This window comes from Pleurodeles waltl, chromosome 10, assembly GCF_031143425.1.
Source record: "Pleurodeles waltl isolate 20211129_DDA chromosome 10, aPleWal1.hap1.20221129, whole genome shotgun sequence".
Classification (NCBI taxonomy): Eukaryota; Metazoa; Chordata; class Amphibia; order Caudata; family Salamandridae; genus Pleurodeles; species Pleurodeles waltl.
The window spans coordinates 625,697,180-625,722,977 of NC_090449.1; the positions used below are offsets into that span (position 1 = coordinate 625,697,180).

At 43.9% G+C, this 25,798-nt stretch overlaps 1 protein-coding gene across 10 annotated transcripts in view; it reads right to left on the reverse strand.

Annotated features, from left to right (window-relative positions):
• Positions 1-25,798, reverse strand: part of PRKAG2 (protein kinase AMP-activated non-catalytic subunit gamma 2) — a 1,410,703-nt gene that overhangs the window by 395,151 nt on the left and 989,754 nt on the right. For 6 of the 10 annotated variants that reach the window (XM_069211101.1, XM_069211099.1, XM_069211098.1 and 3 more), the window contains one exon: positions 9,979-10,205. In XM_069211101.1, coding sequence (XP_069067202.1) covers positions 9,979-10,205 — 227 coding nt within the window. The remainder of the gene's footprint in view (positions 1-9,978; positions 10,206-25,798) is intronic. The other 4 variants (XM_069211100.1, XM_069211103.1, XM_069211102.1 and 1 more) reach the window with 1 other exon arrangement.

A 25,798-nucleotide genomic window follows, 5' to 3' on the forward strand; every position in this document is an offset into this window, starting at 1 on the left:
AGATTTATACTTTTTACTGGGAAACTGCACCAATGCAGTTTTGCGGCAAAAAGTATAGCGCCGGCTTGCGCCAGCCGGGCACCATATTAAAGGAATTGAGAAAGCCAGCGCTAAACTTGGGCTAGCCTCTTAAAAAAAGACGCTAGCTGAGTGGGGGTTGCGGTAGGGAATGATGGGGTTGAGCGTTAGAAAATGACACTAGCATGGTTAGAGGAAAAAAAACGCCTCTAGCCAGACTAGCGCCATTTCCTAGCACAGAACCACCAAAAACATGACTCCTGTCTTGGGAACGACGGGAGTCATGCCCATCACCCCAATGGCCAGCACAGGGGACAAGTGTCCCCGGGCATGGCCAATGCACTCTGTGCCAAGCAGGGGGCCCCAAGCGAGGGATCCGATGGCACTTAAAAAAAAAAAAAATACTTACCTGGGATGAGGTCCCCCATCCTCTGGTGTCCCTCTGGGGGTACATACAAATTGCATTATATGTATTATTCATTTTGTGTATGATGATAATTGTAAAACATGCACTATCAATACTTTGCCCAAGAGACTGAAGACCTAAAAAGGAGTATCTGGAGTATGTTGCACTTGTGACCATAAGAGTAGTACTAAGAATGAGAATATCTGTTGTAAAATGCGGTTAACTGTGATTTCGGCGTGGACTGGTGAGAATGCCCCACAATGTTCATTAGTTTAGTGCCAGAGGCAGACAAACCATGCACCATCTGCCCCTTGTGCCTTATGTAAACACAGACAGAGATTGCGCACATATATGGATGTGTCACACTAGTGTAAAATTGCAGAATGTAAACACATCTGTTTGTATGATGTTTGTGCAGACACAAATGCAAACTATAAACACTGCATAGATCACTTTTGTGAAGGGCGCTTCCCAAACAGACGCTCTGTGAACACTACTCTGTTAGGATGGCATGTTGATTGCAGCCAGACAACTAGGCAAACTGTAAATACTGGATAGATCAATAACATTAATGGTGCTGTTAGAGGTGCACATTGCTTTTTATATCCAGGTAAGTTATTAAGGGATTGCCTATGGCTAACATGGTATTATGTCCCCCAGAAATACTAGAACCATAACCCCCAGCAGTCAGCATCCAATTGTAGTACATACAGTCTGCATAATAGCTCTCTTATACAGCTTAATCCTCTTATATTCACATCTGCTATGGGTCTTGCACATCAATCAGTAATCTGCCATCCCATAAACTAGCCTTATCCAGCTGAATAGGCAGGGAATAAGTGAAGAGTTCTGATACATGTTAGTAGCCAATCCAAGGTCTGTAATCTAGTTCACCACTGCAGATGCCAATTAGCTGCAAACTATGATTGCTAAGTGACATCTTACAATGACGATAAGATGTGGGATGACAGTAACAAAATCCATTGCATCAGATCTCCCCATCATTTATCTCTCCAACCATATCTGTTCAGGACCATAAACTTAAACTAAAACCCTGAAAATGGACAACAAAAGCGGACTACGATCATAAAAAATACCATAAAGGGACCTGCATAGATACTAGAAGCTACCGGCATATTGAAGCTATAAACTGTGCAACTATCTCTCATGCCTCTTGATCCAACACACTGCTAAGCGCTGCATCATATGACAAAGTAAACGCACCTCAATCATCTTTATGCTTTTAAGGGAACCCTTCCCATATAGGATAAGCTTTGCTGTGCAGCACCCATGCTGCTGTGCAACATGGCTAAAGAACAAAGTTGACAGAGAATAAAGCTTGCATAGGGAAGACCTATAGACTTTGCCAAGGCTTTTTGGAATTGCGGAGTGAAGTAAACTATTTGCCAATGACTTACAACCTTTCGAATCAATGAAGCAGAGTTTAAGTCACTGTTGTGTCGAAAACTATTATAGTATAAATGTAATTTGTGCCACATGAGGGGGTAGGTAAAGTAAATGACAAGCATGTGCTGTGCTGTGTCACCTCTAGTACTCTTAAATTATTTTAGTCTAAAGTCCTCAAGTCTGCATCCATCGTTATGGGGTATTTCTACCTTGTATAGCTAGCTGTATGTGTGAGAGTGATTGAATGACAGAATTGGTGAGAATGAAGAGTACATGTTGTGCCTTCTCTATATTTTGTGTTATGGGGCTGTCCGCGTTGCGTGCATTGTGACAGTTTTGGTGGGCAGGGAGTGAGTGCTGCATTCCCCTACCCCATGGTATCACTCCTCCATCCCCCATGACCATCCGGCTCGGGGGATCCATAAGGGGAAGAGGGACTTGTCCACTCCCCCGGGGTTACTGACTTCACTTCCTGGGGTATTGGGCACCTGGAGGAGGCGCAGTGGGATAGGGTTAAATACCTGGTGCCCCTGGCCCCCATTCTCTTTTGGCAGGCTTCCAGGCGAGGTGTAGAGGTGGCTTGGGTCATTCATGGAGGCAGAGGCGCCCCCTGTGCCCTTGTTTTGGCTTTTCCTTTGTCGTTTTTGGAATGGGTGTCATCTTGACGGATTTTCAGGTGATCAGTTGGTGGCGGGTTTTCACCCCCTAGTTTAGGCTGCCCTGGTCTTACGTGTTCGGGTTCAAACCTTTAATTTTCTTTGAACAAAATAGCCATGGCTCCAGGCCAAGGCCTGCCTTTCTGCTCATCACCATCGGCTTTTGTGGGTGCATGGTGGTTTGGTTTTGGCTTTGGGACCGAGCACCGGCTTTGAGTGTATGTGTTTTGGTTGTCCTTGAGCCTGGGAAACTGTTTGAGTCAGCGGCCCCACCCCAACAGACTTCACACGGTAGCCCTCTGGGCTTGATCAGCAGGCAGGGTTTCTGCCTTGCTTGCCCCTCACACACATACATTTAGTGATGGGTCCTCACTGCCTCAGCGGTTTGAGGTCTTGCTGTCATGCTGTGCATGCTTGGGAGTTACTGGGTGATCCAAAGGAGTTTAGTGCAGAAACAACCATAGAGGGAGCACAAAGGGGGTGCTCCATGCCATCTCCCAGGGAGTCTTTACGGCAGGACCCCAGATGAATGTGACTGCACCCCATTAGTCCCACGGGCAGTTGCAAGCCTGAGCAACTGGGAGCTTGCTCTGTACCGTTCTGCCACTGTGCATGACTTCTTTTCTATGGGGTGCACAGTGTGGGAAACCCCGAGAGGTATAGCACCTGATGGTGTGTAGTACAGGCGCTCATTGGCTAATCATGTGGGCGGTCAGCATAGTCTGCTCATACGTCTCCCTTGGATCCGTAAGTTAACCCAATTTTGTCTTGCCTGCTTATGCAATGATAAACTTGCAGCCAAGCTCTCTCCAACTACACATAGGGGCTAGATATACAAGGTCCTAGCGCCTCTTAGCGCCACAATAGTGTCATTATTTTACGCTAATGTGGCGTTAATGAGGCCATTCTCCTTCGCCATCTTTTCAAAGTGGTGCAATGCTTGCATTGCGCCGCTTCGCGACCTCTTGCACCACATTATGGCAAGGGGGGGGGGCGTTCTGGCGGTGGGAGGCCTGTAAAAATGGTGCAGTGAAATTTACAACATTTTACTGCACCATTTTTAGCGCCATTTTTAATGCCTGCTCAGAGCAGGTGTTAAAATGAAGCACCCATTACTTTCAATGGGCCTCTCTTTACTTTGCAGGATTTGTGCCATTATTTATGGAGCTAATCCTGCAAAGTACCACAATGACGTAATAAATTACGACACTATCGTCCTAATGTGCGCCATGGTGCACCCTATTGTAAATACGGTGCTACCATGGTGTCGTTAGGTGCCAGTAGGGGGTGCAAGAAAAGTGGCGCATCACAGCTGATGCACCACTTTCTTGTAAATCTGGCCCTTAGCGTGGCTTACTCTTTTTTCATGGTTTGCATTCTATGGTTATATGCATCTCAACTAAGGCACTATGTGGGTGCATGGGGGCTATGGAATATCGGCGCTATGTTGTATCAAGAGCACTTTGGGCACATAGGCCCATTTTTGTAGGAAAACAACAGGGAGCGAAGTTGTGCCAAAACTGGCCGTACTACACTCCGTCATTTTCACAACGCGGGGATGCGCCATATTTAATTGAATACTGCGTACCTCTGTGTTGTCCCCGGCGCTGGTACTAACTTTAGCTGCCAGCGCCAACGCAGGCATCCTTGCACCATTGTGCATGGATGACTGCATTGAGGGGTGTGATTGTTTATGTGTGGGAAGGTGTCCCTTCCCGCACATAAACAATCACTTATGGCGATTTGGCAGTTCTGTGTGTGCTACATAATGCAGCACACACAGAACTGCCAAAGTGTCATTTTCAAATGATTGTTTATGTGCAGGAAGGGTCACCTTCCCGCACATAAACAATCACTTCTGGCATTTTGCTCGTTCTACGCGTGCTGCAAAATGCAGCACACGTAGAAAAAGCAAACAAGCCTTGCTACCACCATCCCTGGGGTGGTGTTAGATTTTGGCGCTGCCTCAGGTTTACAAAAACTCTTAAATCTGGGGCAGTGTAAAAATGCAATGGGTGTTGCTGTGGCATGCCCGCAGCAACACCCATTGCACACCCCTTCCATGCAAAGGGCTGTGTGTGAAGGGGTCGTATTAAGCCATAAAAAGTGGCTTAACTCCACCTTGTAAAGACGGTGCAGGGCATAGCACCAGTGGAGCATCACGAAAAGTGATGCTCCAGTGGCGCTATGGGGCTTATCAATATGCCCCATAATGTTTCAATTTGAGCCAGACTGGAGACCAGATGTGCACTCATTTGCTCCTTCTGCAATGGGAACTAACTTGTAAGTCAGGTAATAAGCATGATGCCACTTCTGTCTCCTCTATCTGATCAGTATTTCCAGTAGTCCCATTGGTCGATTTTATTTGTCACACAAATACAACCCACCAAATAATGTACAAACAAATATGATGGATAAGTGACTTCATCATTATTGACACCATAATAGCCTACTTTGGGCTTTCACCACAATGAAATACGAAGAAATCACAATGAACACATCACTTTTTAAACAAAGAACTTGAGAAGTAATGAAATCCGTCTATTTAAGACCATAAATTTGAACACCCATTAAGCGAGTGACAGGGCTACCTCAACCTTAAGAGCAGTGTTTAATTCGAGCCGTGGTTGCTGGTGGGGCCCGCTGCCACTCATTTTTGGGGACATGCGCTTATAATTCCCTATTAGATATTGACTGCGAGGAAAAGAGGGGGAAATACACAATGTGAAAAGACGGGGAAGAGAAAGATTGAAAAACCGTCCCCAAAGAGAGAAAGCAGGAGCTAGCAAGAGTGAGATAAAGGAGCAGGGGTGTCTGGCAGTGCATTACAGGGGCCTGGGGTGAATTCAAGACTACGCAGCCTTGGAAATCGATTCTCCAAAGCAAAACAGGAGCAGGGTTTATGCGCCGGCACTCATTCTTTTACAAATGAAGCACTGCAAAAGAGGGTTCACAGCTCCAAAGGCATTCGACTACCGTGAGCACCCCCGAACTCAAAATGACTGTGTGCCTAAGGTACTAAAAATCCTTCCATGATCTCTTCTAGGACAAGAAAATAGAAGCACAAGGACGGACTGAGCATAGATTCTTGAATTACACTTTGACGATGCTTGATAAATGTTTATTGAGAAGACTGAAATTACCTTAGCAATAGCCATCTTTCTATACACCCCATGCAAGGGAATCCTTTATGTTACTTTAAATCAATGCTCCCATTATAAACATACTTAGGAAGAACATAAATACAGCTTTTTTCTTTTGCAAGTTATCTCTGGTTACCCTGCAACTGTTAGTCTTAATGTTAATTCTTGTGTTTCATTAATTTGTAGCTCAATAAACCATACACCTTTCAGAACTTCAACAGTACAAGTTATTTTCCATACAGCAGCAAATTCACAGGCTGTAGACAGTCCAGAGGGTGGTCAGAACCTTACCTGTTGCATCAACATAAGCTTGAATCTGCTGTATTTAAATGTTTCAATTTGCATGGGCAATCATCCTAAAACAGAATGGTACAATTTCTGTTGTTCTTTGGTACTGGAATAGTCTGATATTGCAGTGAGAGAGGGAGAGATGAGTCATTCAACAGACTAGGTGAGGATTGTATTAAGTAATAACAAGCATTGACAAAGTCAATAGGTCTGGGATTCGCTGTGAACCTTTTGGCACTGTCAATGCTTGTTTAGTTTTGTCATGGTTTTTGCTAACATTTACTGTTGGGATAGCTTCGTCAATCCAAAAAAAACACGAAGACTAAAATCACAAGCCTTTTTTTTTTGTCTCAGAAAGCAAAACGCCCCATGCTGTATGATGTATCTGGAGGAAGAAAAATGTGGATAACATAACACAGGCGGCTGGTCGAAATGCCATTATACATATAATTTTGGTAAAATTAAAAGACTCCGGGAAAAGACAAAACACGGCAGCTCTCACTTCTGGCACTACGTTGTATGGTTTAGCAGACACATCAGTAACAAACAGAAAGGTTTGCTTTTAAAATCATAAATTAATTTTGATTCATGAGTGCAAGTACCTGATGTACCAAGGACACTGGGACATAATGCTCTTTCTGCTTTTCCCCTGTGATGGTCCAGCCTGTGTCTGCCATGAACCAGTTAAGTCCCCAGATTAAAGAAATGCTAGCTCGATGATGGCATAGCTTTCTCCAGTCAATGAAGTTTGGAACACTCTACTAACAGAAATGAAGAAACTTACTGATCATCCTGCATCCTAAAAGCAATAAAACTGTTTGCACCCCTCTCCAATCCCCCCAAATGCAATCACTATATAGACATTACACATTTGTGACCTGTTGTATGGTACCTTGCACCTTTAACTCACCAGAAAGGACAAGGAAATGTGAACTATCTGAACTATGACATTGCATACCTGTGCTGAGATAGCCTGCCATCACATTAAATACAGGCCAAAGATCAAAGCCAAGGTGACTTAAGCCCGCAAACTTAGGCCTGCATCAAATAGAATAAAGCAACCAGGCGTGGTCGCTCCAACTAGCATCAGTTTGGACAAGTTAAACACAGTGCTACATAGCTTTGGAATACAGAACTAGAGAAGCTACGTATTCAACCAAGTGCCCCACTCTATCCACTTCACTTCTCTTCTCCACAAAGTAGGCATTCAAAGGTGGCGTCGAGGTGAAGAGGGAAGACTGGTGCACCTCGGAGGACCTCGTCCTAAACACTGATGCCTTGCATATAGACCATAGTACTACCACTGTGTGCTCTAGTCACCACACATGCAAGGTCTGGTTTATGCCGAGGCTGTCCACACAATGAGGAGGTAAACTGTGGCTCACTCCAAACAGGGCAATGCAACTGTGTGTGCAAGGTCTAGCTTACCCCAAACTGAATGAGACTCCAAGACACGCAAGGCCAGACTGCGCATGCATTACCAAGCAAGGTAATCATTCACAAAAGCTGTAGCTTGAACCAGGTTTGGACAGGTACACTAGCAGGCTACAGACCCAAACCAGCGAGATAAACACTCTAATCACATACCATACAATCAGCAGCTATCCATTGCTGGAAAACTGGGTACGCCCACTACTGGTAAGGGCTTCTAAAGTTCTGTTAAGTGTGGGGTAGACAGCGCTACCGAAGGGGCACCAGCCTTCAGCAATTCTAATTTGTTACCTATCACAGGCCAAAAGCCTGTAAACTAGGGGTGACTCAGTTCAGTGTGTGCTGTCTGAAAAGAACACTGTGTCCTTTTACATTGTACAGCGCTGTGAGACCAGTAGTTGTAGCGGTACATAAAACAGCAATATTAAAAATAAACTAAAAAAGTAGCTTTTTTAAGTTTGGCAAATTGATCAGGTTTTAATCAATACTAATACAATAGGGGATTAACATCATCACCTGATTGTAGCTAAATTATTCATGCACTGAAATAAGTGGCTATATAAGGTCTCGTTTTCTGTGATCTCTTTGTGCTTAAAAACCTCAAAATATTGCCAAAAACGAAATTCCGATTTTATATATTGCCTTCTCCAACTTGAAAAACAGTAATGCGAGTGAATTTAGACCTAGACAGCTTAAGAAAGAGATGGCGTCATTCTGCAGGAGATATCGGGCCAAACAATGTGAATGTCCACAATCACATTTATCACTAAAAACAACAAATGCTAAACTTGAATATCACACAACCCTTCAACATTTCATTGCTTCCATTTTTTTCTGGGTGGTTGTTGCAATTCATAACCTGTGCCTGTGTTTGAAGCCAGCAACACTGGAATCCGCAAGGACATACAATTCCTACATACTGTAAGGAAACCATACTGGGTGATGCCAGGAGCTGCTTCCTTGGAGATTTCTGGGATTTTGTTTAGGAAAAGCTTTGGATAGTACCAGTACTGGGACAGGAATAAGCATTCCTATCACCAGAATACACTCGCACACACATCCACATACCTGCACACATGCACTCACATACTCCCACACACAAACACACCCCCACTCACCCACGCACTCGCGTCATACACACCCATTCACACTGACATACATACACAAACACCGCACTCACACACGCATTCATTCCCCCCTCCCCAGTGCATACATACATTCACACCCCCTGCACCACACATACATTCACACCCCCTTCCCCCTGCACCGCATACATACATTAATTCCCCCTGCACCACATACATGCACTCACACCCTCTCGCCCTGCACCGCATACACGCACTCACCACCTTCCCCCCTGTACCTCGTATACGCACTCACCTTCTCGCCCCGTTCACCCACACACTCACTCCCCTCCCCATCCATTTACACAAACACCCCCCTCCTCCCACATTCACAACATTCACACACGCACACACAAACACGCCCCGCATTCACGACATTCACACACTCACTCACGCAGACACACACACACACACACACCCTCCCCTGTTGGATGATCCACTTACATCGTCAGTCGAGAAGGTCGTCTGGGAGGGGACGGGTCCTGGTCTTTCCAGTGCCGGCAGCGCCTTGCCATCTGGACACCGCCACACCGTATTACGGGTTGTAATACAGTTTGTGGTCTCTTTGTTGCATGGCGGTACTGCCTCTGCACTGCCGACCGCCAGCATGACTGGTCTCGGAATTCCACCCAATTTCAGGTGGAATTCGGAGATCATTCGTATTAGGGTGGTCTTAAGATCGCCAGCATTGGCAGTATTTGGGCGCCTGCGGCTTCGGCGGTCTTTGGAAAAGACCGCCAAAGTCATGGTGAGGCCTATATGTGGCACATTGGGCCTATTATAAAATTGAATCAGCCTTTTTGATATATAAATTACAGGATTAGGTTTCTGCTATGGCTTTATGCTTGGCTGTTACCTTGCTTCTCCAAGTCCCCGAGTCTTTAAATCAAACAGCAGGGGCTATGTATTAGCTACGCAGGAAGTTCTCAAAATGTCTCTGACGTGAAAATTGAGCAACTGAGAATACTATAACATTTTAATTAATAAAATGGCCTATCTTCGGAATCAACCACTCAGGATATGCTATACATATAACGGTCTTCTAAAATGTTTTCTACCAATAGCATCAAGACGCCATTCCAAATATGTTGCATTCAAGAAATGCTAAAAACATGACATAATATAACATTCAACTCATATGGTCATAGCATAGTAGGACCCTCAAATGTTAATTTTACCTAAGGCATTTCACCTGCTTTACGAACATAGATGGATCAGCTGCTCCTGTGGTAGAGGTCGCCACCTACCTCCTTGTCAACACAACACCACGATTCCAGTCCTGGTCTTTCATTCAAGAACCTAATGTGTTCTTGGAGGTGTGGTCTTGGCTTGCTTCCACTGAACCAATTGAACTGACATACCTGTTAACAATGAATTGTAACAGAAAAAACCCCGACTGGAAAGAGGTGTCCTGTTGAGCTATGCACCAAATCTGTCCTGCGTTGTTCACTACAACAATCTTAAACTACCCCAACACTTTCCAAAAATAAACCTCAAAACCATACCCCTTGACTCACTGCTTTTGAGGTAGCACTGTGGGTGGGCATCTCCAGGACAGGCTTCGTCGTATGCAGGGGTGGCAGGGTAAACCTCTGTCCAGTGTCTGGAGGAGAGGAGAAGGAGCGCAGCCTGGCTTCTAGCCTTTCTGGTTCATGCTTGTACGATTCCAGGGGAAACGTAGGCTGTTTGGTCACTTGCGTTGGCGTACACGGTGACGAAGCGAGTCCTGAGGCTGCAATGAAAAAGCACAATTAATAATTATTAGCCGTCTGCATGTAGCAAGCCCAGAGGACTGCAGCCCAGACAAGGAACTTATTAACTGGTCAGTGAGACAGACTGCCATAAAATAAAGCAACCATCAAGAGTACGCACTTCAAGCAGAGTTTTATGCTTCTTTACAACCCTTTACAAATTCCTCTACTTTTAAAAAACACAGTAGAAACTGGAAAAAATATGTTTTCAATGTTCTGCTTTATTTAAGTGAACATTCTGCTTGCCACAATGAATTATGCTGAGATATCCTCGCCCACAATAGAAATGTACAGAGTTGTATCTCAAATGACTGTTTTTAGACAAGTGGATGTGGCTTATAAATTGAATACGATTAAGAATTTCATTTTATATTTTTTGATCTCATTTAATGATTTTACACGTGTTAACATGAGATTGTGCAAGATGGTACTACATTGGAAAGCCGCCATGTCCCTGTCTCCGCAAAATAATTAGTAGTTGTAAATTTAGATCCAATTAGTTGTTCTTTGTGATCTATTGCAGCATAAGCATACCCTAAAGCTTTCTGCACAACACACCACAGATTGAAATGTCTTTCCGCCTCCTTGTAAATAATTAGTCTCGGAAGCATTAGCAATCTGAAAATGTTTGCATGTGCTCCTCCCTCTGTTAGGCATATCCGCAGATGGCCAATTCCCAGAACAATCAAGATCTCAAAAAGTCACCATCTATTGAGTCTGTTAGACACAATCATAAACAACAACACTGTGGAAATTCTTTGACATTTGACCTTTAAAACCACGAGCCTTGTTCAATAAAATGTGTTTTAACAAAAGTCTGCGAGTTTTCTTGAGCACAATGAGTCAGCAGAGACAATTGCAAGAATGGATTTTCTTTTAATTGTTTTTTCCCAAGACGTGGTTAAAGGAATATCAGTCCTTGTGCACAAGAGGTCAATAAAATAGCACCCACTCTTTTACAAGTATTACTGTAAATTCTTGCATTGAAAGGACTGTGCTCCAATGAGATAGAAATTAACTATTCTCTCATTCCCCAGATCATCATATTGAGACTCACTCTGGCATAAACAAATTGGTAGTTATGTGATTTGCTCACTGAGGTAGTTTCACAATTAAATGATACACGTAGGGATTCACCTCTAAATCAGCGTTTTAGCCGGCCTGGAGACTTTAATGCAGCTGACCTACCAGGGATAGGGTCCAATGTGGTCCTGACCAGAGCGCATACATTCCCTTGTTTGCCACTTGATTAATATAAAGGAGGTAGGCCCTTGCCTCTCTCCTGCATACCTATTGATCAGTTGCTTATTCTAAATCAAGGGCGACAACCTTCTAGAACCAGCATTTCTTTGTTCCTGCAGATGTTAACTTCACATTCATGGGAACATATCTTAATGGGCCCTTTCCCCGGATTTAATTTTTGGGGGGTTTACTGGTTTCTCTCTTTCCAAAGGAGGGCCTATCCAACCTCTTCTTGTAAGACAAGAGGTAAATGGGAGCATATTTGTACCAATTATTGGTTCTATGTATGCAAATTTGAACCCAATAATTGTGCATCAATATCTTATTCCCTTTCTTGAAAAAGATACTTAGCATACCTGGATTTAGATTCAGGGATACTCGCCAGAACAATACATTAATTCTTGTTGCTGGTATTGAACATCTAAATGCAACTGACTTATAATTGAAGCCCATGCTGTACACCGATATCTGAGTGTTGCAACTAAAGGAGATGGTTCTTGTGGCTTGAAAATAACGCAAAAGTCACTTGTATAAGAAGTGGACACTACAGTTTGTTTAGATAAAGTATATAATTGATAATGCATCATATACAAATTATACAACATCTTACATAGTGTACAACTAAGAAGACAAATGCAAAGGAAAACTGTGAAATAACTAAATACTGCAATCAACAAGTAAATAATATGTGAATTTCCAAAATATTGTGATACAAGAATATATTGTCAAAAATATCACCAATTCAAAAATATTGTGGGAAAGAAAACAGAAGATAGGAATGGTGCTTATTTAGGTAGATAATATATTTCTTGTAAATACTGATGTATATATTATTGTTTAATATAGTGATATTAAATAGCATTTTTAATGAATGTAATACATTAGTTACTATATTATTTTTAGATATTGGAAATATGATAATTTTAGTATCGTTTGTATTTTTAATGTGCAATGTAATTGTTTTTAATTCAATTAGTAATGTTTAATTTAGTAGGTGGTTGTTGGATTTTCAGGGGGTTAGGGCGGGATGTGATTTAAAACATTATTTATTGTTTTATTTTATTTTAAATAGTGGCCTGTTAATTAAGTAATCAAGGGGTAATTAATTGTGCAAAATATTTACTTGATTGTTATGCTCATTATTTGTTGGCTTTTAAATAATTTGTTGACCAGTGTATTTAATAATACAATTTTGAAAAATAGTTTATATTTATTATATGTTTTTATGATGTTTGCAATATTTAATAATTAGTTTAAGATTATTAATGGTTTACTGATAACACTCCTAAATGAGTGCTATGGAGATATGTGTACTTTTATTTTAAATATTTAAAATATGTTTTATAAGTTTTAAAATTCATTTTACAATATAACATTTTTGTATCACATTTAGTCCATGTATAACTCATATGTATGTTTATTTGAAATATGTTGGATTTTTTTTATTTGTTATGATTTTAAATGTTTTCTTAAACAGCTTAGGAATTGGAATGGTATATCCAACCCCTCTAAAGTACAGTGCCTACAAATTCTATATGTTGTCAGCAGTTGCTTACAATGGATTCGGAATACTAAATGGAGTGGGAATAGTAAATCCAACCCCTCTAAATTTCAAAACTTCTCTGGTTTTGCTTATGTCGGAGTTGAAATACTATATCTAACCCCACCAAAGTCCAACACTTCCCCTACTTTTGCTTATGTTGGAGTTAGAATAGTAAATCTAACTCTTTCAAAGTCCAACATTTTCTCTAGTGTTTTTTTGGGATTGTTATCATTTTTATTCAAATTATAAATGAATTATAAAAAATGTAATTTTTATTTAAATTGTATTTATTTGTAATATATTAATTTAAGATTATTAAAACAAGTTTGATAAATATTTGTTATGTATATATGTTTCTTAATGTTAATGCTTTAATTATTTTTAATCTTTTCAATTTTTTTATTTTTAAATTCATATTTTCCTTATATTGTTTAAAGTTTTTTTTATATATATTTAATTTACATTAATAATTCAAAACAATTTTAATATGTACATATTTTGTAGTTTAATATTTCAATACATTACATATATATGTACATTTTGATATAATTACTTTGTTTTGACAACATTCTCTTCCACAATAATTTTGACACATTTTTGGGTAACTTGCAAAGTATGTAAACTCAATATATTTGTTGACAATATTTGTGGAAGGAAATTCTTGTGTCCCAATATTTTTGTAGACGATAGTTTGTCATACAACCCAAAAATACTGAGAAGATGGGGGGGATGGCTTTGGGAATGGGAGTTAATGTGTTTTATCCACAAGTTCAGACTGCCTCAAGGTTGTTTTTCGAGTGACAATCAAGGACGGGAGGCAGATGTGAGATGCTGACAATGCAATGTTTCTTCCTGAACACTGCTTTTGGAAATAAGCACTGGCAAATCCAAAAGGATTGGTACTGACAGACAACATATTGGGCCTTATTACGACCCGCGGTTGCGGTCTGATCGCCGCCAGAGCGGTGGTCTGACCACTCTGGTGGTGGTCTGACCGTGACATTACGACAGTGGTGGTTGCACCATGGTAGGACCACCAGCACTGCCAGTTTACCTCCACATGAGGGACTGCGGTGCTGGCCTTCCCTAATCTTCCTACTGATTCATGGTAAAATGGGTGCAATGGGTGGAAAACAAATGTGAATGCCTAACGTCTTAAAATCAAACTGCCTTGGCTACCACCAGACCTAAAAACACACCAGCCAAGCTAGAGTTCTCTTGTACGTCAGACTTTATGAATTGTCAGTATGCAAGTACACATGGACATACACACATGATTACAGACATGGACATGCACAGGAGCACACGTCCTACCAGATAACTTTACATAAGCCCTCTGACGAAAGCTTTTCTCCAAGCATCTCAGGACTACAAAGAGTATTACAGAGAAAGTACTTAACAGCTGGGGCTGAACTGGACACCAAAAAATAACCTTGGCAACTTTTAGCAGACAAGCCCTCATACTCTGTGTAGAAGCGAGTGCATCAGTCGAGTCTAACCATTGCAAGGAGAGTTGGGGAGTGTGGGTGGAGGCAGGTTTCTCATTCCAAAACATTTTTAAAAATAAAATGCAAATATGGTGTATTTTACAACAGGTTTTTCATTAGAGCACCTTGTATAATCATTAAATGATGGATGGAGATTGTAGCCATTGCTGCACGGTTTAATGAGTGAATGATTAGTAAGATGCTTGAGGAGTGGGGGGAGGAATCAATTCAAGAATGGTTGAAAGAATTGATGACAATGAATGAAACATTTTAGCTATGTGGCACAAAATGTGTCAGTGGACTAACCATGGGTGAGTGCTCTGGTTTTGATTTTAGCTTTTGCATTATATGATCATCCTCCCCATACACTACTACTACCATTCCTTATGAAACATGCATAGCTTGGATGTAGGTAATACACTGTGCCGATTTAGCACCTCAAAGAATTAAACACAATTCATCAATCTTTAATCTAAAACAGGAAAGAGAAAGAGGTAACCATGAAAGCTTGCATTAATCCCGGTTTCCACTTAACCACATTGTGAGATACTTCTTTTCACAGACCTGCCTTTTCCTTCAGCATTATATGAGATCATCTATAAAAACATCAGTTCAGGGAATGGGCTACATAAAAGGCTATAATGTTACTCCACCTATACTAACACTCTAGGCCACATATAGGGGGTAAAAGACAATTGACTTTCCTCCTGATTCTCTAATAGCATTGTCATTAGTACAGGGGAGGTAGGGCATGAATGTTTCTACGTTCTTGATTAGGACCACTTCTAACAATTGTCATTCAATGCAATGGTGTTTATATACTACACCTAAATGCGTTGCAATAGTCACTTCATAAAATGTATTGGAATTTATGAGCCAAACAACAGTAGACTCCTCAACTCTGGAAGGAAGGTTAAAAGACAGTTACAGAACTTTCTGGAGGGTGTTTAAGAATGGTTTTGCACACATTATAAATTCATCTTGGCAACTTAAATAGTCCTCTTTCTTCAAGATGTAGTCTTATTACCATTTTTAACAGACCTCCCGTATTTAGCCAGCCCCATAGTAGAGAGGGCACAACACAAGGGAAAGGGAGCAATTTCCGAAACGGACAAGAATGTTCCGATTGAGTGAAGCTTCGAGGTAGAACTAACTGCAGTTTGTCTATCCATGTTTGCTTCAAGCGGCACAACAGTCCCCCTAGTCAACATCCTCCTAGCACATGGAATCACTATCCTCTCCTATGCAGATGACACCCAACTCATCCTCTCCCTCACCCCAACCCCACCACCGCCAAAACCAACCTACATTCTGCTCTCCTCGACACCGCCAACTGGATGACCACTAACCACGTCAAACTCAACTCAAATAAAACCGAGATCATCATCTTCGGCCCCAACAAAACCACATGGGCCGACTCCTGGTGGCCCACCGTCCTAGGTCCCGCACCCACCCCTGCAAACCACGCATGCAACCTTGGCATCATCCTGGACCCCTCCCTCTCCATGACACAGCAAATCAATGCTCTAACCTCCTCCTGCTTCCACACACTCCGTACTCTAAAAAAATCCTTCAAATGGATTCCCCCAGAAACCAGGAAGACAGTCACCCATGCACTCATCAGCAGCAGACTGGACTACGGTAACGCCCTCTACGCCGGCACCACACTCAAACTTAAACGCAAACTCCAGAGAATCCAGAACACAGCTGCACGCCTCGTCCTTGGCCTCCCCCGCCACGAACGAATCTCACCACACCTCAAATCCCTTCACTGGCTCCCCATAGACAAGAGAATCGCATTCAAGATCCTCATCCACCCACACAAATCCCTCCACAGCACCGGCCCAACCTACCTCAACAAAAGAGTGAACTTCCACACTCCCACACGCAACCTCCGATCAGCCGACCTCGCCTTAGCCACAGTCCCCCGCATCCAACGCACCACCACAGGAGGCAGGTCCTTCTCCTACCTCGCCCCCAAAACCTGCAACTCCCTCCCCACCAACCTTTGCAAAACCAAAGACCTCCTGCTCTTCAGAAAGAACCTCAAGACATGGTTGTTCGATCAGTGACCCCCCTATCCCCCCTTGACTCCCCCCCCAGCACCTTGAGACCTCACTGGTGAGTAGCACGCTCTACAATTCTTTTTGATTGATTGATTGAGTCTAAGGGCCTAATTATGAGCCTGGCGGTCACTAGATCGCCAGACTCGCAGTGGCGGTCTGGACTGCCGCTGCTGTGGCAGTCCCACCGCCATATTACAAACCTGGCAGTCTGACCGTCAGGGTACTGCCATCTCTGTCAGGATTGGTGATCCCAAAGGGCTGACGGAGTGCGTAGATTGTAATCAGCCAGGGGAGCGCTGCATGCAGCGCAGCCTGTGATTACAACTTGGTTCTCCGCCAGTCTTTTCATGGCAGTTTCACCGCCATGAAAAGGTTGGTGGGGAGCAGGTGCAGGGGGCCGCATTGGGGCCTGTGCACTGCCCATGGCATGAGCAGGGCAGGGGTTTCCTTGCCCAGCACCCTTGTAATGAGCACTGTCTGCTGTGCAGACAGTGCGCCTTACGAGGGCGCTTGTGCCCCCTGAGGGGGGAATGCATTGCCACCAGCACGACTACGAGCCGGCAACAAGGCTGCTGCCACTTTCCCTTGGGCTGACGGGCCGAAACCATGGTTTCGGCCCGTCAGCCCAGTGGGAAAGTCAAAATTGGGCTGGCAGGGAGGTCGCCACTACAATGGTGACCACCCTGTCTGGAGTTTTGCGGATGGGTGTTCCCGTCGGCCAAACTCGTAATTAGGCCCTAAGCATTTGTAATATTTCTATCCTGAGGGATAGCTCTGTTAATTATATGAGATGGAAGAATCTGTGTATGTTTTAACTGTCCCATCTTACAGCTTCTAAGAAGATTCTCAGTTGTTAGGTGTGATGATCTGTTTGGAATGGAAAGGTTTTTTAACTGATAGGATGCCGAAGTTGCCAGAATGTCTAAATGAAAGAGGAAGGTGGAAAAGTACAAAAATGCAGTAGAACACTATAAAAAATATAAGATGCCAATCCAAGCTGAATTGCCAGATAATTTGAACGTTTTTTAAAAGCTGTGGCTTTTCAAACGTTCTAGGGAAATTTTACATAAAAATATAATATTTTGCTGCCATGTTTTCAAATTTCTGAGTGCAAACGTCCTCATCCCTTTGTGAGAGGTCAAACTTGCTTTGAAATATATTTTTTTCAGAATGTATACAGTGCTTCGCTTTGCCTCATGATTAGTTTAGAGTGCAGGACACCATAAACGTACAGGAATAGTTCATTTGTTATTCAATAGTTCACAGAACTTCCTATAATACTTGGTGCTTTGTAACAAATTTAGTTGCTAAATGTACCGTAAAATGCACCATTTAGCCCGATCATGCACTCGTTTTGTGGGGGGGAGAATCCCCATCTCCATCCTCCTTGGGGAAAGTCGAACCTATTCACTTCACTTGGTGCCATTCGGATGGGTATTTACACCCCAACAAGTTCACCAATTGCAACTGATTGATTACCATATAACACTGGAAATGACAGAAAACTTTCATTAATGTTCTAATGTGTGCTTGTTCATAGAAATTGGGATTTTTAGTTTTTCCAGATCTACAAAGATTTTTACGAGCTACATCACATTCTTTAAGTGTAGGAAACTAGGGGCCAGATGTAGCAAAACTTGGTTTTGCGACTCGGAAATTGCGACTCCGAGCGACTCGCAATTTCCGAGTCGCAAATCCATATGCAGAAAGGTGTCTCAGACACCTTCTGCGAGTCGCTATGGGGTCGCAAAGACCCACCTCATTAATATTAATGAGGTGGGTCGCAAATTGCGGCCCCATAGCGACTATGGGCACTCACTGATATGGAGGCCTGCTGTAGTCAGCAGACCTCCATGTCCGTGACTTCTTTTAAATAAAGCAGTTTTTTTTTTTTCAAGTGTAGCCCGTTTTCCTTAAAGGAAAACGAGCTGCACTTAAAAAAAAAGTCCGAAACCTTTTGTTTCGGAATTTTTTCAGGGCAGGTAGTGGTCCCTTGGACCACTACCTGCCCTGAAAAAATAATATGGGGTCCAGTCACAAAGGGGAAGGGGTCCCATGGGGACCCCTTCCCTTTTGCGAGTGGGTTACCATCCACTTCAAGTGGATGGTAACTGCGACTCCATTTGGAGTTGCATACCACTGCGACTCGCAAATAGGAAGGGAACACCCCTTCCTATTTGCGACTCTGAAATGCATTTTGCGAGTCGGTCCCGACTCGCAAAATGCATTTCTGCATAGCAAACTCCGGTTTGCGACTCGCAAACGGCGATTTTTGCCGTTTGCGAGTCGCAAACTGGTTGCTACATCTGGCCCTAGGTGAACCCCAGAAACGGGACATAACCGTGCTGCTTTGTTCAGAACAATTTAGCAGCCGTGGTGCAAGGGACTTAATAACACATTCAACTTCAGACCCTGGGAAAGACAAAAAAGATAGCCTTCACAGGTGGAAATGAAAATGCTCTCAGTCAATTCAATCAGAACAAATTAGTTATTGTAAAAAGGGCTTAAGTGAGAAACTGCAGTAAAAATTAACCTTCAATTTAAGATGAGCATTAACTTCCTGTCCTTTGAGACACGACAGTAAATCAACGTATAAAAACATGATCTATATACACAAAGTCTAGAGGTGTTCTGAGGGAAGCTTTGCAAGGGGATGCTGTTTCCTGGCCCTCTGCTGGCTAAAAGAAGAAGCGTGCCAACCTCTCTCCCACAGTGACTCTGAGCTGGGCACAAGGCCAGGACAAAGCGGTGACCTGCACAGAGCAGCACTGTCATTGACACAGCACAGCTTTTGGAATATTATTTTGCAAATCCTGACAGTCACTGAGGTGTTAAAATGCAAAATTATTTCTGTGCATCCTGCTACATGTATTCTCTTTTGCTTTGTTTGCCGATTTTGTATTTCTTCCTCCTTTTCTGCAGCTTCCTGTGTACTCATGGCACTACTGCTGCCCAAGGTGTACATGTGATATTTGCGCTAGTGAGGTTTGGTTGTAATTGTTTTCAAATACGCTTACTATTTTACTATTCAGATATGCAACGTCAGCCATACATGTATTGCTGCACATTATACTTTGTATTCTGGTACTTGTAGGCCAGCATTTGTAAAGACTGACACAAAAATGACAGCAAACATACATTTATTTTTTGATAACCAACTTTATTGATTTATATCGGAGAAAGCAAGAAAAAACATAACAATTTGTTCAAGTCGCGTTAGTTAACACGCACAAGACATATCCAGCGTACAATAACACATCACATAATCAGGTAGTGAGAGCAGTCAAATCAAGTCTATGGTAATAACACCAGTTGTCAAAGATCTTGACATGCTTCTGGGGGCAGCTCCTGGCTGTGTAAATAGGTTGCTCTTGTTGGGTGCTGCAGTCCATTTCCCTTCGCTACTCTGACCATAACTGGGTGGAGGGGAGGTGTCTTTCCAGGTGCATGTAATATCTCTCTTTGCCACTAGGGTAGCCATGTCTTTCACTGTTCTCTCTCCCCGGGTGCCTCCCAGTCCTTCAAGGATTCCAAACAATGCAACTGTGCATATCAGAGCAATAGGCCTCTCCAGGCCCCGGGAGAAGGTGCCTTCTATCCGGCACCAATATTTATCTATTGCAGGACATTGCAAGACCATATGGAAAAAGACAGCTTCTGGGCAGTGACCGCAAAAGCACGGGTGCTTGTTGACTGGCCAGCGTGTCATAGGCGATGGGGTGTGATGAAGTACGTTGTATATAAATTGTAAATAGTGTATTTGGATCAGCCGGACGCGTGAGAATAGAGCGAGTTCCTGGGGGACTATGTAGACATCTTGCCAGTTAATATTTCCAAGGGAACAGACCAACCCTTCCCATTTTCACTTGATGGGTGTGAGACAGTCAGCATGAGATAGACTTAGGATATCCCTCCTTTTATGAGGCTTTCCATGATTTTAGTTTCAAGAGAGTTACAGTCAGGAAGATGAACAAGCACTGTTTTGTGTTCGGAAAGAGAGTTGAAGATATTCGTGAAAGAGAGTGTTGCAGAACCTAAGGTAATATTCAGAGTGGAAGCCATCCGGTCCTAGTGTCTTCCTGGAATTCAGTGCCAGAATAACTTCCTCTTTTTTTGGTGGTGACAGGTGCCGCAGGGGCCCTCTAATAAGCTCCAGGTAGCGACGGACGCAAAATCTCTATCAGCAACAGCTTGCAACATTTGTGTGGTGGGTGGAGGTGGTGATCATAGAGCTCCTAGTAATAATTAGCAAAAACTGTGGCTATCTCCAAACAGCAGCACATCATGCATCTTTTAGGATCTTGGAATGCTAGAACCACTCTAGAAGACAGACGATGGTGGCTAACCAGTGAAGCAATTTCCCATTTTTGTTCCACTACCTGTAGACTTGTTGTGGCTCTCCTGCACTATCAGGCTTCATCAAGGGCTACTTGTTCCAGGTTGGTCCGAGCAAGCACAAGTTGATGTTGGGCTCTTTCTGACTCATCTATCAGGCCACATTGCCCTAAGTGGAGTATTTGGGCCTCATGGATAGCGATACGTGAATGTTTGGTTCTCTCTTGATGTTTGAACTAGGATTTCACTATACTTCTCATGGTGGCCTTACCCTCTGCTCAGAGCATAGCAGGGGAGGTAATGTAGCCCGAGTTTGTGAGGAAGTAGGTCTGGAGCTCAGTAGATAAATTCTCAGCATTGGGTCTCTGTGAGGTGCCACACATTGAGGCACCAAATGGGTAGGGTCCAGGGCCAGTGTTCAGTGGTCCAAAATGGAGGATTAAGCAAGAGTGAGGTGAAATGCCTATTGGAAGAATTGTGGTAGTAGTGACCTGGAGGATATCTGGCATGGGGAGTATTAGAAGATCTGTGCAGGGGAGCGTTTTCTGGGCCTCAAAGGTGTGTGTATTTTCTGTGTCCAGGGGATGCCTGGCCCTCCAAATATCACATAGGCCTAGAAGTCAATCCATGTCTGGAGTTATTTGGCTCACTGCCAAGACGACACTGTGAGGGGAGCTGAGGAGTCTCTGTCAGAATCAGGCAGGGCATTAAAATCACCACTGATTAGGGTTGTACCATGGGGTAGGCCTAGGATAGTGGTTTTGAGCTCTCTGAGGGTAGTGGGGGCCAAAAGAGGTAGGATGTTGTCATAGGCTGGCCGATATCAAGCACACAAGACTAGTTGAGTCTATAGGTAAGTAGTATTTATTTCGAGTGGTAGAATACTTTAAGGTGTGGTAGGTCTGTGGTAATGGGGTTTTTCCTCTTTTCGGACTCCTCCTCTGGCCTTTGTTGACTACTCTCGTCTTCTTCTCTTCCTGCTTTCTCCATAGACCTCTCGGGAAGCATGTGAGGACAGAAGAAGAATAGGTACGGTAAGTGGGTGTATTATTCTTTCCTTTCTTTTCCTCTCCTATTCTCTCTCTCTCTCTCTTTTCTCTTCCACTCTCTTTATCTTCTCCTGCTCTCTTTTTTTGCTCTTTCGTTTCTGTCTTCCGTCTTACTCTTCTCTGTGCAGTGGTATATGGTTCTGGCTTTCCTGTCTTTCTTTTCCTACAGATTCTTTTTCGGCTTGCTATTGCTCTTGAGTCTCCTTCCTGTATTCTTATTTCTTTCTTTCTTATATATCCTGGTAGTAACTGGAACCTGTTTCTTCCTGGTCCACCTTTCCTTCAGGTTTATCGTGCTCCCCGTTTCCGCCCTGCCTGCTCCCTTATCTGATTCTTTCCCGCCCCGTGTAGACCGTGCCCGTGATATCCTTATTTACATTCTCCCTCCCGTCCTCCCTAACCCTGCCCGTCCCCTGTCCAGTACCTGACGTGGCCACGCTTCTCCTGAAGCATGGCGGGTCCTAAGGTTTGGCTTCCCGGGGTCCGTTGTCGTCTTCCCGGATTGGGACCACAATGGTTTCTTGCTCCGGTCTTGTTTTCCTCTCGAGGATCGTCGTTAGCCCAAAGTGTCCTCTCGGTCCCTGGGCGTCCACGGTTCTTCGGGGTGAGTCTTTGGACGTCACCTGTAGAAAACCGCTCCAAGCATCCGCCGTCTCTCTCCTCCTCTCTGCGTTGGGGCTTTTTGACTTCCCTTGTTCCCGCAACGAGGGATCGGAGCCAATATGGAAAGGCCGACTCCGGAGACACTGCGGGTTAATCCGGGCAGCAGCAGCACCAGTCGCTAAAGTGTGCGGGTTGGCCCGGTCCAACCCGTCACAGACACTCCCCCTAGAGAGTGGCAGCCGATGCCGCTCAAGAGCAGGGTAACGGGATAGGAAGTCAGCATTCAACATGTGGTGGCCAGGAGAGTGGAGAACCTGGAAGGAGAAGGGCTGCAAAGAGAGAAACCACCTTAGAACACAAACGTTCGAGTCTTTGTTGCGAGCAAGCCAGGTAAGCGGTGCATGGTCCGTAAGAAGCGTAAATGTTCTCCCACTGAGATAATAGCGCAACGCCTCAATAGCCCATTTAATAGCCAAACATTCTTTCTCAATGGTGGGATAGTGTGATTCCCTCGGGAGCAATTTCCTACTAATATACAGTATAGGGTGGATGGACCCGTCCGTCTGGGTCTGAGACAACACCGCCCCAAGTCCCACATCAGAGGCGTCCGTCTGTAAAAAAAACGGTTTTCGGAAGTCCGGACAGCATAATTCAGGGTCGGTGGACAGGGCGTGTTTCAGATGGTCAAAGCTGTTGCGGGCAGCTTCAGGGAGTGAGGAGAAGGTTTTGGGAGTCAATTTTTTTAGTAAGTTGGTGAGGGGTTCTGCTATAGTCGAAAATTGTGGAATAAACCGCCGGTAATATCCAACAAGACCGAGGAAAGCACGTACATCCTTCTTTGACTTTGATAGGGGTATATGTTGGATGGCGTCTACTTTCTCTATCTGGGGACGAACCTGTCCTTCCCCTAACACATAACCAAGATATCTGATATTTGAAAATCCCAACTTACATTTTTCAGGGTTAGCTGTTAAATGGGCTTCCCGTAATGCCTGTAACACCGCCCTCAAGTGTTCTAAATGTTCCGTCCACAACGTGCTGTATATTACAATATCATCTAGATATACAGCTGCATATAGCTGATGGGCACGCAATACCTGGTCCATGAGTCTTTGAAAAGTGGCTGGGGCCCCATGTAGCCCAAAAGGGAGAACAGTAAATTGGTATAGACCGGATGGGGCTGCAAAGGCGTTTTTTTCCCTGTCTGCTACTCTCAAGGGGATTTGCCAATACCCTTTTGTGAGATCGAGTGTGGATATGAACCTGGCTTGTCCCAACTTTTCAAGAAGTTCATCCACGTGTGGCATGGGGTATGCATCAAAATAGGTCATTTCATTGACCCGTCTATAATCTACACAAAACCTAGTACTCCCATCTGGTTTTGGGACCAGGACTACAGGTGAGCACCAGGGACTATTGGAGGGTTCTATGATCCCTGCTTTCAGCATGGTTTGAACCTCTTGTTCTATGAGGAGTTTTTTAGCTTCTGGTACGCGGTAGGGTCTTTGTCGAGATACGGACTCATTTTTGGTTCGAATCGTGTGTTCAGTTAGCAGGGTGTGACAGGGTTGTTTGGGGAAAACATCCCAATATGATTCGATAATGTGTGAGAGGGTTACCTGCTGTGTATCTGAAAGAGTTGCATTAGTTTGAGGTCTAGGCTCTTCTGGATAGTGTGGCCCAGGAAGGGTGAGGAACGGGATGTCCTCGGTATGGTTGTTTGTGATGTAGAGGACTGGTTGGACACTCACAGGTTCTTGCCATTTCTTTAAGATATTTATGTGATATATTTGTTCCCTACCGTGGCCATGGGGTAGGGCCGGTTTATAGGTGGTGGGGTTGATTTGTTCGAGCACCTCGTAGGGTCCTTGCCACCGAGGCAATAATTTGTTCTCACTACTGGGAAGGAGTACTAAAGCCTTGTCCCCTACTTTTAAACTACGGAGCACGCTCCTAGTGTCATACCCCTTTTTCTGTTTCTCTTGGGATGCCCGTAAGAGATTGTGTGCTCTTTCCCATATGGAATGTAGGGTTTCTCTCAACTCCCTGGTGTATGTTAGGAGATCTTTCATCTCGTCTGACTCCTCCCACTGTTCAGCTAACATCTCGAGAAGGGTTCGAGGTGGCCGCCCAAATAACAATTCGAATGGACTATGGCCTAGAAAGGACTGTACGTGTGTGCGTATTGCATACAATACCAGGGGTAATTTATTTTCCCAGTCTCTACCATCTTCACTGATACTTTTTCTGAGTAAAGATTTGATTGTCCGGTTATATCTTTCCACAAGACCATCAGTTTGGGGATGATATACGGATGTTCTGATCTGTTTTACTCCTAAAGTCTTGCTTACCTCGGCCATTAGTCTGGACATAAAGGGTGTGCCTTGGTCGGTTAAGATTTCCTTAGGGAAACCTACCCTAGAGAAAAACTAAATCATGGCTTGTGCAATTACTTTTGTATGCATGCTGGGGAGGGGAATAGCCTCTGGGTACCTGGTGGCGTGATCTACCAACACCAAGACGTATCGTCGACCATTGCTAGAGGGGTTATGGGGCCGATAATATCCATGCCTACACCGGAAAAAGGGGTCTCTATGATTGGTAACGGCTGTAATGGAGCGGGGGGTTGTGCAGCGGGATTGTGTAATTGAAATTTCGGACAATTTGAACAATGTCTGCGAATATCCCCCAAAACCCTGGGCCAATAGAATCGCCTAAGTACAGCCTCCTCTGTCTTCTCCCTACCTAGATGTCCCTCCCCCTTGTCCCCATGAGCAAGATGCAGGACCTGTTGTCTGTGGCTACTAGGGATTAACAATTGTTTTTGCCTTCCATCTTCGGCATGGGGAACCCTATATAGGAGGTGGTTCTGGATGAGGAATTTCGGACCTACCACATGTTCCTCGTGATTTAAGGCTTGCTGCCATGCGTTCTTTAAGGAGGGATCGTTCCGTTGACTGTCTGAATTCTCCGGCAACAGTATACACTTTGCCTGTGATTTCTGGAGCCACCCTGGTGGTTTTGTTTGGATTTTGCGCGTATTGTTGTATCCTTTTCTGTAGTTTGCTTAGATGGTCTTTAGGAATCCGGCTTGCTCCCTCCCCGGCGTCATATGGGACTTCCTTCCACCACATTCTCAAAGTGTGCTCTTGTCCTGCTTTGGTCAACAAAAGGGAAAAGGCTGCATAGTCAGTTCCAATAATAATGTCCTCCTCCAGGTGAGGCAACACTCCCACCCTGAGGGTTTCT